The sequence below is a fragment of the Lissotriton vulgaris genome, chromosome 1_1, assembly GCF_964263255.1.
Source record: "Lissotriton vulgaris chromosome 1_1, aLisVul1.2, whole genome shotgun sequence".
Lineage (NCBI taxonomy): Eukaryota > Metazoa > Chordata > Amphibia > Caudata > Salamandridae > Lissotriton > Lissotriton vulgaris.
Genome location: NC_141685.1, coordinates 921,320,495 through 921,337,961, shown reverse-complemented (window position 1 = coordinate 921,337,961; position 17,467 = coordinate 921,320,495). Strand labels below are relative to the sequence as shown.

Below are 17,467 nucleotides of genomic sequence, written 5' to 3'. Positions count from 1 at the left end.
TTTCAGTGATTTTGCCTAGCTTAAATTGTGAAGTGCATGTGAGTTTGATGGCATTAAGGTTTTGTTTTTTAATTGTTTGCATATCTTGGAGAACTAATGTTGACACTGCAATATCGTAGGTAAAAACCACAAGAGGAATACTTTCTCAGCCACTGGTACTAATTCTGTACCATTTCTAGCCCATCTGTAAATTAGTCTTGACATGCCCTCATAAAGACGGTCCCACCTGAATTTTAACTAGATCTCCGCAATACCAGCCCTGACTTGGGGTTTATCATTGTGGTTCAGCTAGAGTTCTATGTGGCCATGAATATTGGGACCCATGTCTGGGCATACCTGTTGCACATTGGGACTCTCATTGAGAAAATCAAGTGAGGGATGAATTAAAGTTCCAGTGCTGGTAAAGTGTTCATATATATATTTTTTTTCCTAGGAATATCTGAATCCATGTGGGCGATTGAAATGTGGGATCCCGCTGCCCAAGCTTTTCGTCTGAACAACCCGGGTACCACTGTGTTCACAGAGGACTGCAATGTGCTGCTGAAGCTTGTCATGGCAGGAGAGAAAACAAACTCTTTGGGACAAAAGTTACCACTGCGGGGTGATGTGGAAATGCTGTGTGGTGGGCCTCCATGCCAAGGCTTCAGTGGCATGAACAGATTTAATTCTCGTACTTACTCCAAGTTTAAGAACTCCCTGGTGGTGTCTTACCTCAGGTTAGTTGGCTCTCATCAAATCTTAATATGGCAGATACCAGTGGATAAGCATTTATAGGAAGGGGTGTGGACTTGAAGTGCTTTGTCTACAAAATGTGCATCTCATTGGGTAATCTGGAAGAAGGGAGACTAGCCTCCTGACAAGTGTTTGAGAAATCAACCCTTCAAAATGGTGACTCACCAGAACCTTATGCCATACTTCAGCCTGGTCTTTATCTCATAGACACAATGTTTTTCTACCTAGGATCAAGTCCCAACTGTTTACAATTTCTAGGTTTCATTATTCCTTGAACGGCACAACGTGGGTGTTGCCTGGTAAACCTAAGTCTGTTGGAAGAATGTTTATACAACTAATGACTTCTTTGTTTGCTCTTTATTCGCTGTCCCCATAGTCTCATAATATTGGCAGCAGATAATATAAAGGCAAAAACATCACAAAGGTAAGTGAGACCATGCACACTAGCATATGCTGTGACGCCCAGGTACTCGTTCCTCGTATCATATAAAGCAATTGTATTCCTGGCAACAAACCTAAGTCTTCAAGCCAAGGTATACACCTCCAAGAAAGAGTAAAGCTTATCAATTTTACCACCGAGAGCGGGAGGTTAGGCCATTACAGTGCTCTGATACCCAGTCCATGATCAGTTTCCTGGAAGGGGAAAATGATCCTCTATTTCTTCTGACCTCGTAAAGATGTGGAGGTTTGGGTTGACCAGCTACGTGCTCTTTAAACTCCGGGCTGCTGGTCTGATGAATATAGCCCACACCATGATGGAACTACAGACACTGGGCACAATTTGACCGTCTTAGCTGAATTAAGTATTTTTCAGTAACTTAATAAATGTTATCTCCTTGTGTTAAATATGAATTCAGGAGATGGGGGTTTAGAAAAGAATTCAGGGCTCCATTTGATTACTTTGAAGCTCAAGATTGTAGTACCTGGCATCTGGGTAAACTTCATCTAAACTGGAACATCTTGTAAGCTGACATAAAATTGAGCAGATATCCTCAGCAAGGACAGTAGCTTGTAATTTGCTTCAACAGATTAACCTCTTTTCAACAAATTCCTTGTCATAAAGTACAGTCTTACCAAGCAGTAGTTTCGATTAGTTGGAGGGGGGCTGGAGGAGAGCTCAGAACTTTACCAGCAGATGTCTGCTCACACCCTTTGCTTTAGTCCCATTTCCCTTGATGCTAGTCCATATGTTACCATAAAGATGTATATGCAAGATAGAACTCCTACCCTCAGCCTGGTTGTGGCACATTTGGCCCTGACCGCCAGGATTTCTTCAAAGGCCACACCATACACTTTGCATAGCTGGCTGCCCAGCATTAATAATAGTTGTCTTGATATTTTAGCACCATTTCACCAGACTGTTCTGTGATCCTGTGAGGACGAAGTGTATGCTGTACAAGAAAATGTAGACCTGCAGTCCAAGATTACTTAATGTGTTTTACTTTCTGGTTAAACATTGTGGAAAAAAATAAGGATTCTATGCAGGTGACTAAAGTAGTCCGCCCATGTTCAAATATTTGGTAGTTTTGAATAGAGTAGCATGCATTCCTCTGCGTCTAGAAGGCTCTAAGTCTCTTCTGCACTTTGAACATTTTGAGGGACTGTCTTAATGCTGTAAGTGGAGTCGGGCCCATCTCTTTGCCTGCCTAACAGATCTAAAAGTGAGCTGGTTGTGCTTGAAGCACTTGTATTCAACTCGGACATGTCTTAGTTTCTATCTGGGTGGGGAATAACTGGAGCATGAATCTAAAAGATGCCAGTGTTGGAACTGTAATGACAGGTTAGTAACTTTTCTCATTGAGGTTCAATTAAACAATTGAGTGTACAGTAATTTTAATAAATTATGCGGAGGACCTAGTACGACTCCAGTTTCATACTTCAACGGAATTTATGAAGACTTTCCCTGGTGGTATTTATTTTTTTTCCTTTCCAGTTACTGTGACTACTACCGGCCCAAATTTTTCCTGCTGGAGAATGTGAGAAACTTTGTGTCCTTCAAGAGCTCCATGGTGTTGAAGCTCACCCTCCGATGCCTTGTTCGAATGGGGTATCAGTGTACCTTTGGTGTGCTACAGGTACTAAAATGTGGTGGTTAATCTTATGTCTACTAAGCAAATCTTGTTGTGGGATTGTAAGTTCTTATCAGTGGGTTCTTTACTTTAGGCTGGCCAATATGGAGTAGCACAGACACGCAGAAGAGCAATCGTCCTTGCTGCAGCTCCTGGAGAGAAGCTCCCTGTGTTTCCAGAGCCCCTGCATGTGTTTGCACCCAGAGCCTGCCAACTGAGTGTAGTGGTGGACGACAAGAAGTTTGTTAGCAACATAACCAGGTATAGACTTTTTTTTTTTTTTTTAAAAACGTTTGTTTGAGCTTGTTTAATTTGCTTATGGCTTTCCTCTTGGGCTAGCATTTCTAAACCGCAGTGAAAATGTTTTCTTTCCGCTTGGCATCTAATAAACGCTACTGTTTAGCATAATGTTTTCTTTGTTAGAAAGGTTATTTACATTTTAACATTCCATTCTTCTGTCCAGCAGCAAGTCTCACTCATTGCACGAACAAAAATCCAATTCTCAGGCGGCTTTAAACCATATTTCTTGTGAATTAACTGGTACCCATACAGTGCTTCGCAACACAGCTGCACCCTGACAGTGGAATACAGTCTCTACAGTATCATTGGGAGGGGAATCTGTTTAAACTGGATCATTCTGTAAAAGTATTATTCGCTTGAGCTGCTATGAAAAGGGAATGTCTGCATAAGCAAACAGGCATGCCCTCAAACTGCTTTCTTTCTGCAGTGTTTTTAATACAGAAGACGCAAGTGTATAGAAGGCAACCTGGTAGAATAGTCTGATATCAAACATTAGTTTACATTTGAGGAGCCCTGATGTGTCTGTGCAGTTTGCCAAAGGAGATTGCATTGAGGCCCTTTATTCGTGGACTTGAGTTTCATCTTTGAAAGCATTCTTTGTTAATATTCCGTGCACTGATTCTGATCAATGCTTTGAACACAGAAATGAAAATAAAATTGATATTGCTAGTGGTGCTTGGTGTCTTAAGAGCAAGTTGGAAGGAAATTGGGCATCATCGTATTTAAATGGGTCATACGTTTCGGCTTAAATTATTTTTAAATCTCCATTTTGTGAGGCTTGGCATGTGAGCTGAATATGGATGCACAGGTTTCTTACCAAGTTCTTCAATGTTGGATTTCCCACCAGGCAAGAGATTTTGACATTGAATGGGAATGTTGTCTGCATAGTATATGCTTGAGCATACAGTCCACCAAAAGGCCGGTATTCCAGCCCCTCTGGCTAAATCTAGGCTTCTAAAATGTGGTTGTATCTACAATGGACTACTTTAATTCTTCTGAGTAAGTCTAACTTCAGATTTCTCACCGTTCTTAAAATATCACTCCGCCATCAAATTAGATCAAGAGCAATTCACACCACTATACCTGCGCACCGCTAGGTGGTGCAGTGTGGCTCAGGAGAGGTGTGGCGCTGCGGTCAGGGCGAAGGATGTTGGAATCTGGGATCATGGTTCGATACCCGGCGGCACATTAGCCCAGCACCATGTGACGCTGGGCAATAGCTTGCTTAATCTTCCCGACGGCCACCAGCGCCTAGAGACCGTTACGGGTAATTGGTTATGCTTTACAAATGTGGATTATTTGTGCCACCCTGGAAGAGGCCAAGCAGAGTTGCCTAAGCGTCAACCCTGCGCGCAGATGTCAGTTTCTTTATGTGCCTTGAAGTGCAGGTCTGGCTCCCTCAAGGTGTTGGAGCTCACAGCAAAACTAGTTGTGAGACTGTGCCCACATGCACCCAAGGGAAATCTGGAATAGTAAAGCAAAACTGTACGTCACCAGACATCGAAAAGACCATGCACAAGTCTTAAAGTTGGGTCTGTGTCCCTGTTCTGCTCTCGAGGTCAATCCTGAGGTGTTCTTGGCAAGGTCAGTTATCTGATGAAAGCAGGACTCTACACCATCCCTTGACTCTAAAGAGAAGTTGCAAGGGCATTGGTGTGCCACTCTTGCTTCTCCTCTTGAGTTACTCGAAGGGCAGGGACCACAATTAAGCTTGTGCACCAATCGCTTGAAATGCCATTGGGTGGACAATCCCCTTTTGTGGGATTCCCTAGTGCAACGAAAGGCTGTGCAGACCCGGCCTCTCTAGGTGGATGGCATTAATCCTGGACTCTCGACCTGGTCTAGATACTGTGTGGGATGTGCTCAAGAGCTCCATCCAACCGGTTGATTGCGTAGCAAGTTAGCTGCCATGGAGGCCTCACTGGACTGGAAGTCCATTCCTTACAACAATTTGAAGCAGGAAAAAGACTGGTTCCCATATAAAGACCAGTAAAAGTCGCAAAAGTTTATTGATTGTATTGTTAAAAAATTATTCGGTTGTTACATGTACGTTATGTACTTTTATGGTTTTTATTAACCAAATAAAGTTGTTTGACTGACTCGGATGTTCAAAGTATCCAAATATTTTTTATTGGGTGTTTCACAGGTATTTAGCAAATGTTAAAGCTCGTCCCAATTTTTGCACAAACCCCTTTATACATGTGAATGCTATGTGGAGCAGAAACTGCACCTGCATATAAACTTGTGCAACTTTTGTAGATTTGTTGTATTTCCTAAGAGTTCCATTATTGTGACTGTTTCTGACTATCGGGCAGAAGTATGTGTGCTTTAAATTTATGGCTTCAGGTTGAGGAGGGAGAGTGTGTACAAACTGACTGGGTTTTGACTAGGCACTTTAAGAGCTACTTCTTGGACTGGGCAGAAGTAAATCGTGTATTTGCTGTTACTACAGTTGACCCCTTATAATAGACAAACTAGAGTGACAATAGTAAACATGGAAGGGGCGCCAGGTTGCTTATTTTGTATGGCACCTTCACATATTGGTGTATGGCTGTAGTTGTGCACACCTTTTACTACCTTAAACTGTTATTCAAGAAAATACGTCTGTGTGCAACCTTGATGGAGGTAGCGTCTCCTTCAGTCAACCACAATATAAACGAGTGAAACTTCACTCGACTACAGGTTGCATTGCCTGTATGCACTTTCCATATAGCAACAATTTATTCATGCTAACTGACAAATTCCCCCCCAAATTATTTTTTATTTCACGCTATGTTCGGTGTTTGCAGTATGGTTTTGTGATCCGGTTTATTGAATGCATGAAGCGACTTCACATTCATTTTTTCACTCTTTTCTTTTTTTTTGTTTCTGCTAGTCTCTTCCAATTGCGTAAAATCAGGAAGATTGCTAATTTGCTGTCCTACTCAGCCCTCGTCCAGGCAGTGATAGCGCTGGTTCTCTCGTGCTTGTATTTTTCAAACTCTCTATATATTGGTTTACCTCAGTTTCTGCTCAAACGTCTACAAATGGTTTAGAATCAGGCGACAAGATTAATTCATAAACAGCCGAGATGGCAATCTGCTAGGCCCTTGCTGTTAAAAGCAGCATGTTGGGTCATGGGCAACCAATTAAGTTTTAAGACGGGCTGCCTAGTCTTCAAGGCGCTGTATTTTAACAGCCCAAAATATATCAGCTATCTGATCCCAAAGCAAGTCCCTCGGTGCAATCTACGTTCAGCCAACCTTCACTTACTTCCCATTCCCACCATCAAATTGAAACGGCAGGGAGGCTGCAGGTTCTCTTACCTTGCCTCCAGACTCTGGAACTCCCTCCCATTGACAACCAGGAGCTGCGACAACCTATTGGGTTTTAGAAAGGCCCTGGAAACATGGCTGTTTGGGCAATCCAGTTAACTGGTCTTTTGCAATATTACACCTGATTGGCGCCATGAAAGCTTTGGTGACTATGCGCTTTACAAGCTTTTATTAACCAATCATAACATGATTGGTCACAATAATGGAGAAGTAATTTCTTTCTCCGTGCTTTGATTTCTAACTGAGGTTACTACAGTAACCTGTTACAAAAGACATGTTTTCAGAGGCCCCTGAAGAACTGATTGTACAAATCACGAAATGCATTGGGCAAGGTTATTGACGAGACAAAATCTGTAACTTTGGATTGCATTTTCGTGTATATTTTGGAGTGTTAATAATGCATGCAAAAGGATATAGTTTATTTACATAAATGATTAAAATGTATACTTTCAACCAAGCATAGTGTGATGTAAAACATTATTTTCGTGAAATTTGTCAGTTAGCCTAAATTGTTGCTAATATGAAAACTGCATACATGCTGTGCAACCTGTAGTCGAGTGAAGTTTCACTAGTTTATATTGTGACCATGTATTGCACATGCTGGGGGCCATTTTCCAATGCCTTTGAATTAAGATCTTCTATACATTGGCCAAGAAGCCACCTCTGAAGTACGGAGGGTCTATGCTGCCACCACTTGATTACAATGTGGTATGCATGCTTGATCTGTCCTGCTAGGACTTTAGTGTCTGTGCACACATTCACAAAGCACTAGTGCCCTGATAGTAGGTCCAACTGGAAGGGTATGAAGTCCATTTGTTCAAGAAGGACTTTAGACTGAGCCACTTAAAGACTCTCCACCTTGAGAGGTACTGCTTTGATATCCGTGAGGTGTGTGAAGTTTACATCCGTGGAGCCGGTTACTTAACTTTAGGAACCTTCTGGTGGATAGTCCATACAACCGCAGATTTCCCCATTGCTCTCCCTCCTCCCTCTTCTATTCGGTGGTATGCTACCAAAGTCTCAAATTATATATCTGCACACTGGTACCTCCAATTTGGTTTGTACTTTGCGTTTGAGGAAGCAGAGTCCACAAAAACTGACCTCGGCAAGCAGGGGTGGTGCTTATGTGGCTGTGCTCATTCACTTAACAGAACCAAGCCAACGTGGAGCGGCAAAGCACCACCTAGTAGCACAAAGGAGCAGAATCTTTCTGATCCAGTTTGGCTGCGGAGTAATAGTCTAAATGACTGCTCTGCAGAGTGTTACCAAAAGAAGTAGCTTGATCATCACGGCTTCAGTGAGCAAATCAGACCCAAGCTCTAGATTGAAGCAAGCCTCGGTGAGAAGATGTGAACTAATGCCTAGAGTGGTCGACCTCCAATCTGGGGAACTTGGTTCCAGTCTCTGCAAAGACGCTCCACATCCTGTGATTCTGTGCAGATCTAATCCCCCGTCTATAACACAAATTTGTGTCCTTATGTAACATAACTGGTGCTCATGGAAAGTGCTCTGCTACCCGATGCCTTTGGGTCAAGTTTGAGCTATATAAAACTCAAGGGGGGGGAAAAGCCAGTCTGGCTGAAATCGCCTTGCATTCAAAAATCACTCCCTTGCTACCTACCTAACTTTTTTTTTTTGAGGGCTGGCACATCTGATTTCAAACAATTCTACAAGACTTTCTGGAATTTGTCATGCTTTCCAATTTTGTGGGGCTAATGCTCAAATGTAATAACCTGTTAGTTTCTGTACTCCAAGATCGAGCTTAACGTTTGGATTGATTTTAATAAACTGCAGGCTACTGGCCTGTAATATACAAGCATGTTTAGTCTTCTAGTGGTGGAGCACATCCTGCACCATCATCACATATCTTGTAATGTTCTGGAGACCACATGGAAGTCTTGGACAAGGAATGTAGGATGACTGCACAACTTTGGACTTTTCCCCCTTAGTTTCACATCTGTTTGTGGCATTGGTGTGAAGTCTGTATAACATAACTCCAGCTTCCATTTGTAAATGGTTTTGGCAGTTTGCAATGGTTTAACACTTTACTTCTTTTTAGGATAAATTGTGGTCTTTTCCGAACAATCACGGTTCGTGATACAATGTCTGACTTGCCAGAGATAAGAAATGGTGCCTCTGCATTGGAAATCTCCTACAATGGAGAGCCTCAGTCCTGGTTCCAGCGGCAGATAAGAGGGTCCCAGTACCAGCCTATTCTCCGGGATCATGTCTGTAAGGTGAGATGTTTTGTCATGAAGGAACCATCTTTGAGAAATACTTAGGAAACATGAGGCCTTTTGCCTCCATGGGATTTATCAATTTTGGTTAACTGTTTGTCCAACAAAGGTGTGACTTATTTTCATTTAACCCGTAATCAGCACATGGTCTGCACTTAACCAGTCTTCATTCTGACGTTATCCGTGCTGGTACCAACTACGTTTTTGACTTAATGCCAATGAAGTGTATTACAGCTTCAAGTGTTTTGGGTAATTGAAATTGGTGAGTATCTTCTCACCGGATTGGATGGACCCGTGTTGTCACTGCCATGTGGGTGGATATTTCACCTGCCTCTTCAGGCTCCATGTTCCATTAATATGCACAGTACAGGTCCCCTGTTTGAGTCCACACAATGACCTGTACTTCATGATATACATAAGGTATATGCATAATAATGCACACTTTGTGTGAATGAGCCTTTGATTCTCTTATATGTTTTGGCTAAGTCACTTTTGCCAAAAGCCCTTTTGGCAGGCTGATTGGAGGGTGATATTTGTGCGTTAGCATTTAAGATCTTATCCAACCAGGTTTCTCTTCATATTGATGAATTCGGGGGTTACTTCCACTTAGTTAAAAAAACAATGGTTTCCTTTAGCTGGCTGCAAAAACTAACTCATCATGAAATAAGTTTATGCCCACTGAAGGGCAAATTGAGCTTCTTGTATATTGCAGTTTTGTTCCTTTCCAACACCCCCACCAACACCTTGCTTCTGGTCTGAGTCCTGAGCACACAGGAATATTAATCATTTTACTATTTCCAGTCGGGGAAGAAATTGTGAACTTCAATAATTTGTGCCTGTATTGTTTGAATCCATAGGATATGAGTGCCTTAGTCGCTGGTAGAATGCGACACATTCCCCTGGCTCCTGGTTCTGACTGGCGAGACCTGCCGAATATGGAGGTCCGCCTTTCAGATGGTACTACCACAAGGAAACTGCGGTACACACACCATGACAAGAAGAATGGATTTCTAAAGGGGGTCTGCTCTTGTGCTGAAGGTAAATGAGCCTGAATGTACACATTTAAACATTAACTGCTTCTCAGATTGTAGTGACATTAACGCTTTTCACAGTTCAAATGTTAAGATCTTCCCTCCTAGAACAAGGGCTTAAAATTAGTCTGCTTAGCTTTAATACCGAATCACGGTTATTGGGCTGCATATTTAAGTCAGACCCTTTGTCTTGCTCCGTTACCAACTTTTTTCCTCTAGGTTCATAATGCAAACCTGTCCTTGTAAAGTTGCTTAATGTTTAGCGTAAAAGGTTTTTACCTTCGTATCAAAGGTTGATCAGTTGGAGTTTTAATATTGTATGTTCGGCATGACAACCAAGTCACAAGCTTAGAACCTGTGATTTTATCCTTCGAAGCAGGCAAGATGAGTCTTGGTTTTTATTTACTTAAAGTTTTATATTCTATTTCGGGACAGGCAAACCTTGTGATCCAGCAGACAGACAGTTCAACACTCTTATACCCTGGTGTCTGCCACATACCGGGAACAGACACAACCACTGGGCCGGGTTGTATGGAAGATTGGAGTGGGATGGCTTTTTCAGCACCACAGTTACTAATCCAGAGCCTATGGGTAAACAGGTAAGTGTCTGACAGTAGTTGAATATTTATGATTACTTCTGGCATTTAAGCTTACCCATGATAAATTTAGTGTAGCACACAACTAAGTTGTCTCAATCACTCCAGTTTGGCTGCTGCATAGCAATAAAAGTAGTTTATGAAAGCATAGCAACCGACTTTATTTTTAGAATAGTACCAATATTGTATAACAATCCATAACCCGGGAACATCCTATGCTCATTTTATTATGAAGTCAAAATTGTGGAAAATTTCTCAATGGCCCATGGTTCTCACTGGTGGCGCTGTGGGGTCATGCCCTGAATAATGTAATGTCTAATCCGAAAAACTCGTTGTTTCTTGGTTTTCTTCCAAGAAACTGTGCTGTAGTCCCTTAATACCAAGCCAATACATTTAAAATTCTTACCTGTGCCACTGTAACCTCTGCCATGAATAGGCACTGTTTCAAAAGTTGTGGTTTAAATTACCTTTTCTTTACTCTTCAGGGTCGTGTGCTTCACCCAGAACAACATCGTGTAGTAAGTGTGCGAGAGTGTGCACGGTCTCAAGGATTCCCAGACACCTACAGGCTCTTTGGAAATGTTCTCGACAAGCATAGACAGGTCAGTTGTAGGTTTTGGTTGTGTACGTTAGCTTTGACCAATTGCATACAGCTCATGCACTACATTTGGAGAAGGCCGCGGGAGTGCAGTATTTTGTAAAATCTAGCACTTGGCTTAAAATGAGTTAAACTGTTCAGTTTTCAGTATGGCAGTCAATTTTTTGATTGCTTGAGTTGGCTTCCTATAAAACGTTCCAACCTTGTGGTTGGTTTTTTACCTAAATCTGCTGCACCATTTTGTCTGCCATGGTTCACTTTGTTTGCTTTCTGTAGTATGTAATCACTTCTACCCTAGCCATGTACACTGTAGTAAATTGGCATTTGGGTTGTGCATGAGCTGCTTCTAAATTGATAACAATTAAATATGTGGAAAGCTGCAAAGGCGCATTTTTTCTATTTTTCTGGAAGGGGAAGGTGTGCTTTACCTTTTGTGAAGTGCTGTTTACGTTTAGAGGGCTGAAGGGAGTCTTGATAAACCATTTAGGCTTCATGTTAATGTGTTGCTGAACTACCATCTAGTATTGAACTCACGTTTTCAAGTTGACTGACTTTGAAGAAGTCTTGAATTACAATTACAATGTGGTGACTCTTCAACATGCATAGCGCGTGGGCATTGGCTCCATATTCAGTCCCTTCTCATCAAGTTTGAAAATTCAGAGGGAAATCAGTTTGCTTTGTGCTTCGCATGCCCGGTGGTGTCCTTATCCGTCTCTTGCCAACTATGTTATCACCCAAGTATTCATCTGAAACCCTTCCAACCTCAGATCATAGCCTGATTACGTTCTGTGCTTAGGCCCCTTTGTGGGCCCTGCGCCCTTACAGACCCTTCAGCACCTGAGAATGGAACACACTGATCCATTGCTGTCCTCCATGCTACACAAAATATCTGGCTGATCATCATGATGTGAGTAAGCTGATGGAAGCTGGGACTTAAGGAGCAGGTGGCATTGTCGGGGGAATAGGGGGTTAGTCAGCTGTGCCCTCTGCCCTATATCACCCAACCCCTGATGTGGGGTTTAGTGCAGGACCTGGTAAGTCAACCCCAAAATTGCATTTTGTTTAGCTGTAGTCCTGCGTGCTGTGCGGCCAAACATAACCCCCTCCACCCCCACCCAATGTATTATGTAATCTTCCAAGTAGGTTTGTCCTTCTTCCTGTGCACATTTTCAGCAAGTTCTCCATTCGTTAAAGAAATTGGACCTAGAAGATTAAGTAATGAATTGCAGTTATAAAGGTTTTGCTGTGGTATTGCATATTTTACAGCATAAGATCTCTCCCAGATTTGCATGCTTTGTGCAGGCCACCCTATCAAGTGGTTGGGGTCTGGAAGAGTAAGATTTTGGTTTTAATATTTGTTTGGGAGAGGTCTGAATGGGGAGTCCCTTTGGCGTTTGTCTTAATTCTACAACACCCACTTATATGTTCACCATTTTAGATTCCATTTTCTGCTCTTTGGTAAGGAGGTATATCCGAAGTCTCCCAACTTTGTTTTTTACAGTCCTGGAGTAGCCCTCAAGCAGTCGAAGGGTCAGACTAATGCTGGAGAGGCTTTTTCAGAGGTTTTGTCTGGAAGGATTAACATTAGTAGAATATTTGGTGGTTGAATTGGGATCCCTGGGGTTCCTAGATGATACCCTGCTAGAGCATGAGCACATGCTTCACATTTTGCCTGAATTGCAACCGACTTTTCCCCTTAAACAACAAACATTGAGTCTGCATGTTCGGTTTGCCTCCGGACTATAAATCGAAGGGCTGTGTCCTGTGCTGTTAAACAAAAAACACTGGTCGACCACGACAAGACTTCAGGCACATTGGGCAAACAGACAATGCAAGCATTTCTGAGTTCTAGAAGCAAAGAAGGGGTGCACAGTTGATGGAAGAAATGTTTGGTTACTAGGCAGAGACCCAAGGCTAGCATCCAGACAGTACCAAGTTTTCAGAATTTGAAAAGACTAATCGTAGATAACTTAAGTACAGTGTTGCATGCCAGAAAACCACCTGATTTGTCAAGAACATGCAGTCAGATATGCTAAAGACTAGTTCTTTGAGCCATGCCAGTCGCTGAAGTCCAAGCCTTTAACGCTGAGAACTAAATAGATGGAGCTCAGAATACTTCTATGTTACAGGGAAGGAAATGTCAAAAGGCAGTGCCTCAATCTGAAGATGATCGATCGCAAAAAAGGAAGTAGAAGAGTGACCTTCAGGGAAAAGGTCCAGGGATGGGACATCGAGAGGAAAATGTCTTGAGAATTTTGTGCAGAAAGGCCTTTGAGGAATCCAGGAGTATCAAGGGATAGAGGAACCACAGAGGGGAAATGCTGTAGGACAGAAACTGACTCTCCTATTGAAGGGGGTAAAGTCCTATCCTTCAAGGCTTTCGGACTATCCATGTATCCGCTTGTAGTGAAGAAGGGTGCTGAGGTCTTTGGAGTAGAGATGGAAAAGGAGAACTTTTTTCTCCTCAAGACTTAGTCTTATAAGATGAACCCATATTTTCCCATGCACCTCAGCATTATGCAACAGGGCAATTAAGTTTTTGATAAAACGGTGACATCCAAGGCAGTTACACCACTGAGCGAAAATACATGTCCTCAAGACAGGACCCAAAATACATTCAGGGTCCTGTAGCACCAGACTCACAATTGCTCTTTTTCTTGCTGTGGAGACCATTACCTCTTCATCCATTGGACTTGCCTCAGATAAGAACAGTAAGAGGATGGAGGCATTTGGAAGGGAGATGAAAAGCTGCTAAATAGACATGTTCAATACTTGGAAGACCCTATGTCTCACCTCCCAGTGGAATACCGTATAAGAGCATTATTGAAAGGGAGAGACACTGCAATTTGATGCCTAAAGTCGGCCTTTGATGCTTCTGATACAACAGTTAGGTAAGTGGGAACCAGAACAGTCCTGAGGACCTGCATGATATGGATATCTGGTTTTAACACTAGGTACAGTCTTCAGTTATTGACAAACCCTCTCATAGGAAACTAGTCTAGTTAGACTGCTGCCATTGTGGGCTTTCCGGTCTTTAAACCTCCCTTTTTAAAAGGAGCAGTATTCCCATTCAAAAGGGGCAAGGAATACCAGTGTTTACCTCACAGAACCAAAAGCAGCCAGGATCTAGCCAATTTCAAGGCCATGGACAGTAACCACAATTCCCTTTTGAGGCTACAAAGTGGCTCTAACTTCACTCCCCAACTACCCTAGTCACAACACATGTATAAGGGGGTAGGGCGAAGATAAAGGACTTCCTAAAGCTAGTGTGAGTGCCTCTTGACATGGTTAGCCCCCACTTTTTGCCTTATATGGATTAGTTTAAATTGTTGTGCACAGGGGCTCTGCCTTTCCAATTCCCCAGTGCCAGTGCTTCTTCCCTAAAACCTAATCCACAAGTGGCCTTCAGGTCCATGCAAGTCCCTAGTAAATGGTATGTGGGTACCTGGGGCGTTGAGACTGAAGAATCCCCTAGGGCAGGGGTCTCCAAACCAGTCCTGGAGGGCTGGATCCATGCCAGATTTTTTGGGTATTGAGATACATGTAGTAATTTAGAAAATCTGGCATGGATCCAGCCCTCCAGGACTGGTTTGGAGACCCATGCCCTAGGGTCACCTCACCTAGGCCATGCAGACTGCCATTGCAGCATGCATGGTCTGGTGCACAGTCTACCTGGCACACTGCCTGTGTGACATGCCAACCAGTACTGCCTGAAGTATAGGTAAGTTGCCCCTAGAGAAGGCCTTCCAGCCCTAAGCAAGGGTGCACTACACCACAGGTGTGGGCAGATCTTCATGAGCAGATATGACCCTACAGTATTTAAGGTCTATCTTAGATTTTGTAAGTGCCGGGGAAGCCAAAGAAAGTACATGGGCTGGAAGCTCACTCTAGTTTCCCCAGCACTATGATGGCTTCTCTGAAGCCAGGAGTGCTTGGTAGCAAACTACTCTTTTCAATAAACCCACACGGATGTTAGTGTGGGATTTCTTTTACCATGTACTCATAGGTACCCCTGAGAACCTACCAGCCCTGGTGTGGTCAGACAGGCTGAAGGCAGCCTGCTGCCACCACCAGACATGTTTCTGGGCCTCTGGGTCGAGAGCCTCTGCTCTCTAGGACTAGAAACCATGCACATCATGGTCAGAGGTGTCACTGTGCCTGGGTGAGCTGAAAAGATAGTGCCCCTACATCGCCACGTACCTCTGGTGCCACTGGTCTGTCCTGCAACCTCTGATAAGATGCCTGCAGTCTGTTTGTCCGAAGCAAGTTCTCCATTGAACAGTATTGGGCGCCCGACGCTGTATTTATACCCTGCACCCGGCCACCCCTGTGCTGCTGGTTTATGCTTGGTGCTGCTCTGTGCCCATCCCTTCCACCTTTGCTTGCCCTAACTCTCAAAACTTTGCCCCTGCAACAGATTTACCTACCAGCAAGCAGTGTGATTTTTGGGCACCCTCAGTCTCCATTAAAATGCATTTAGTCGGCTTTTGAAAAGTGTGTTTTGATAACCAATGTTATAACTTAACTTTATCCAGGAAATGTCTAAGTGTGGTATCTAGGCATACCACACTGAGTAAGAAAGGTAATCTGGAAAGTAATTTAACAAGTACAAAGTAACTACAGTACTTTCAACTGTTTCTGAACATTTGACCTACCTGTAACAAAACAAATTGCATTCAACTGTATTAATCTTGCAAAGTTCCATTCTACTTTCCTGTGCCAAGTCCTGCTTGGTTCTAGAAATAAAACTAAAATATTTTTATTCAAAACCTATTGGTCAGTTCAGTCTTTGAGTGTGACAATTTCTTGTCTGAGTGTACAATAAATGCTTAACACTACCCTCTGAAAGCCTTACTGCTCTGCTCGCCCACACTACTGCAAATAGAGTAAGGCATTATCTACTTTTTCCTCTGCAAGCCTTTAAGGATCCACTGGATTCTGTATACAAGATACCATACTTGGATATAGTATATACAGAGCGAGCTTCCTACACTGCTACATTATTGGTGCAAGGCATATGACTAGACTTCATGCTGCAAACAAACCCCATTTAATTACCATTTTGTAGCTTGAAAGTCTTCTAGATTCACATGTGACCCATCCCGCCTCACATGAACAGGTTTGTGTAAGAGGTAAAGAAAAAAATCCAAAATGATGGGCAAGTATGTAGGAATTGTTGCATAGTCAAATCATAGGGACTCTGCCCACGTAGACCTGAACCGCAATCAAGAGTTTGAGTTTTCTGAACACTTCCAGACCCAACCAATAGATTCTGGGATTGTGCTGAGCATGTGATTCTAGAAGAGCTTCAAGCTGCAAAACTATAATTACAGGTGACTTTTTCTGTTGCCCGAGCAAACTAGTGTTTCCAAAAAAAAGCTCCTGGAAGCTCTTAAACAGCTATACTGCATAATCCCTTAAACCTTCTGTTGTACTTCATATTCTTTTGTTTTTTTCCTTTCAGGTCGGTAATGCTGTGCCTCCTCCTTTGGCAAAGGCTATTGGTCTGGAAATTAAAGCGTGTATGCTGTCCAAATTGAAAGAAGAAAGTTCAACAGGTACTTTTCAACCACACCTAGATTTGTTGATTTGTTTCAGTATGCGATTTGCTCTGTAGTAAAATCCATCATAAGGTTAATGAGTATGCTCTGAAATCCATGCTCCATGAGCACCACACCCTTCATTTCTGGTGCACCTCTTGTGAAGTGGATCCTGAGGTTTGACTTACTACAGTTTAGCTCAAATGTATCAAAGGCCTGGAACTTGTTTTTTCTCAAAGGCTGTTTGAGTAGGTTGATGAGTCCTCTTGTGCTTTACTTTTGTGCAAATAGCATTCCAGATATTGTAAATTTTTTAAGGCCTTCAAAGGTAGAAGAAGCGGCTGACTGAGTGGAATGCTCATGGAGGTGTGGTGTTGATCTCATCCGTGCCTGTAGGGAAGACATTCCAATGAAGTGAAAGGACTACAAGTCACTATTGCATTGTTTTGTTGGGGAATTGATTGCTTAAAGAATAATTAACCTATACAACTACAGTTTTCCAGTGGGGGATTTATAAGTTACACTGTCTGAACTTGATTTATTTGTCATAAATTAGTCTTCCAATATGCCCTTGTAGCAGGTATTGGTGATATATAGTTCAGAAGTATCTGTAAGATGGTACAGTGTTACCATAGCGTGGTTTGAAATCCTAAAGCTAGAGTCTGAAGGCAAAATGCCCATCATGCTAAAAATGGTAGACGGGACTCTTCAACGTGTGGTTAACAGTTGGCATGGATTGGAATTTGAATGATTAGGTGGTTTGCAGCATGTGCTACAGTACACGTTTTCTAGTGATTGGTGCAGACATTGCATTGGTTTTCATTGAAGTAAAGTTAGAAAACACTCATATCTGCCAATTAATCGCCACCTTTTTGAAAAGACCAAGCATTTGACTGATTCCACTTCAATAAAGCTCCACACTGGTTTGGAGTGAAGGCTACATTTCAACATAAGTTTTCCTGTTTTTTTTTTGTACCATTGACACGAGTCTGGAGCTCTCATTCCCTCAGGAGTTTGCCGACTCATTAACCTCCAAAGTCAAAAATTGAG

General features: G+C 42.6%; 1 protein-coding gene across 1 annotated transcript in view; it reads left to right on the top strand.

Annotated features, from left to right (window-relative positions):
* The window catches only part of DNMT1 (DNA methyltransferase 1), an 83,977-nt gene extending 67,468 nt beyond the window's left edge, over positions 1–16,509 (top strand). The window contains exons 26-33 of the mRNA XM_086959078.1: positions 434–716; positions 2,666–2,807; positions 2,896–3,062; positions 8,475–8,652; positions 9,510–9,690; positions 10,119–10,282; positions 10,765–10,881; positions 16,342–16,509. Coding sequence (XP_086815204.1) covers positions 434–716; positions 2,666–2,807; positions 2,896–3,062; positions 8,475–8,652; positions 9,510–9,690; positions 10,119–10,282; positions 10,765–10,881; positions 16,342–16,494 — 1,385 coding nt within the window. The 3' untranslated portion in view covers positions 16,495–16,509. The remainder of the gene's footprint in view (positions 1–433; positions 717–2,665; positions 2,808–2,895; positions 3,063–8,474; positions 8,653–9,509; positions 9,691–10,118; positions 10,283–10,764; positions 10,882–16,341) is intronic.
* Positions 16,510–17,467: the final 958 nt, after the last annotated feature.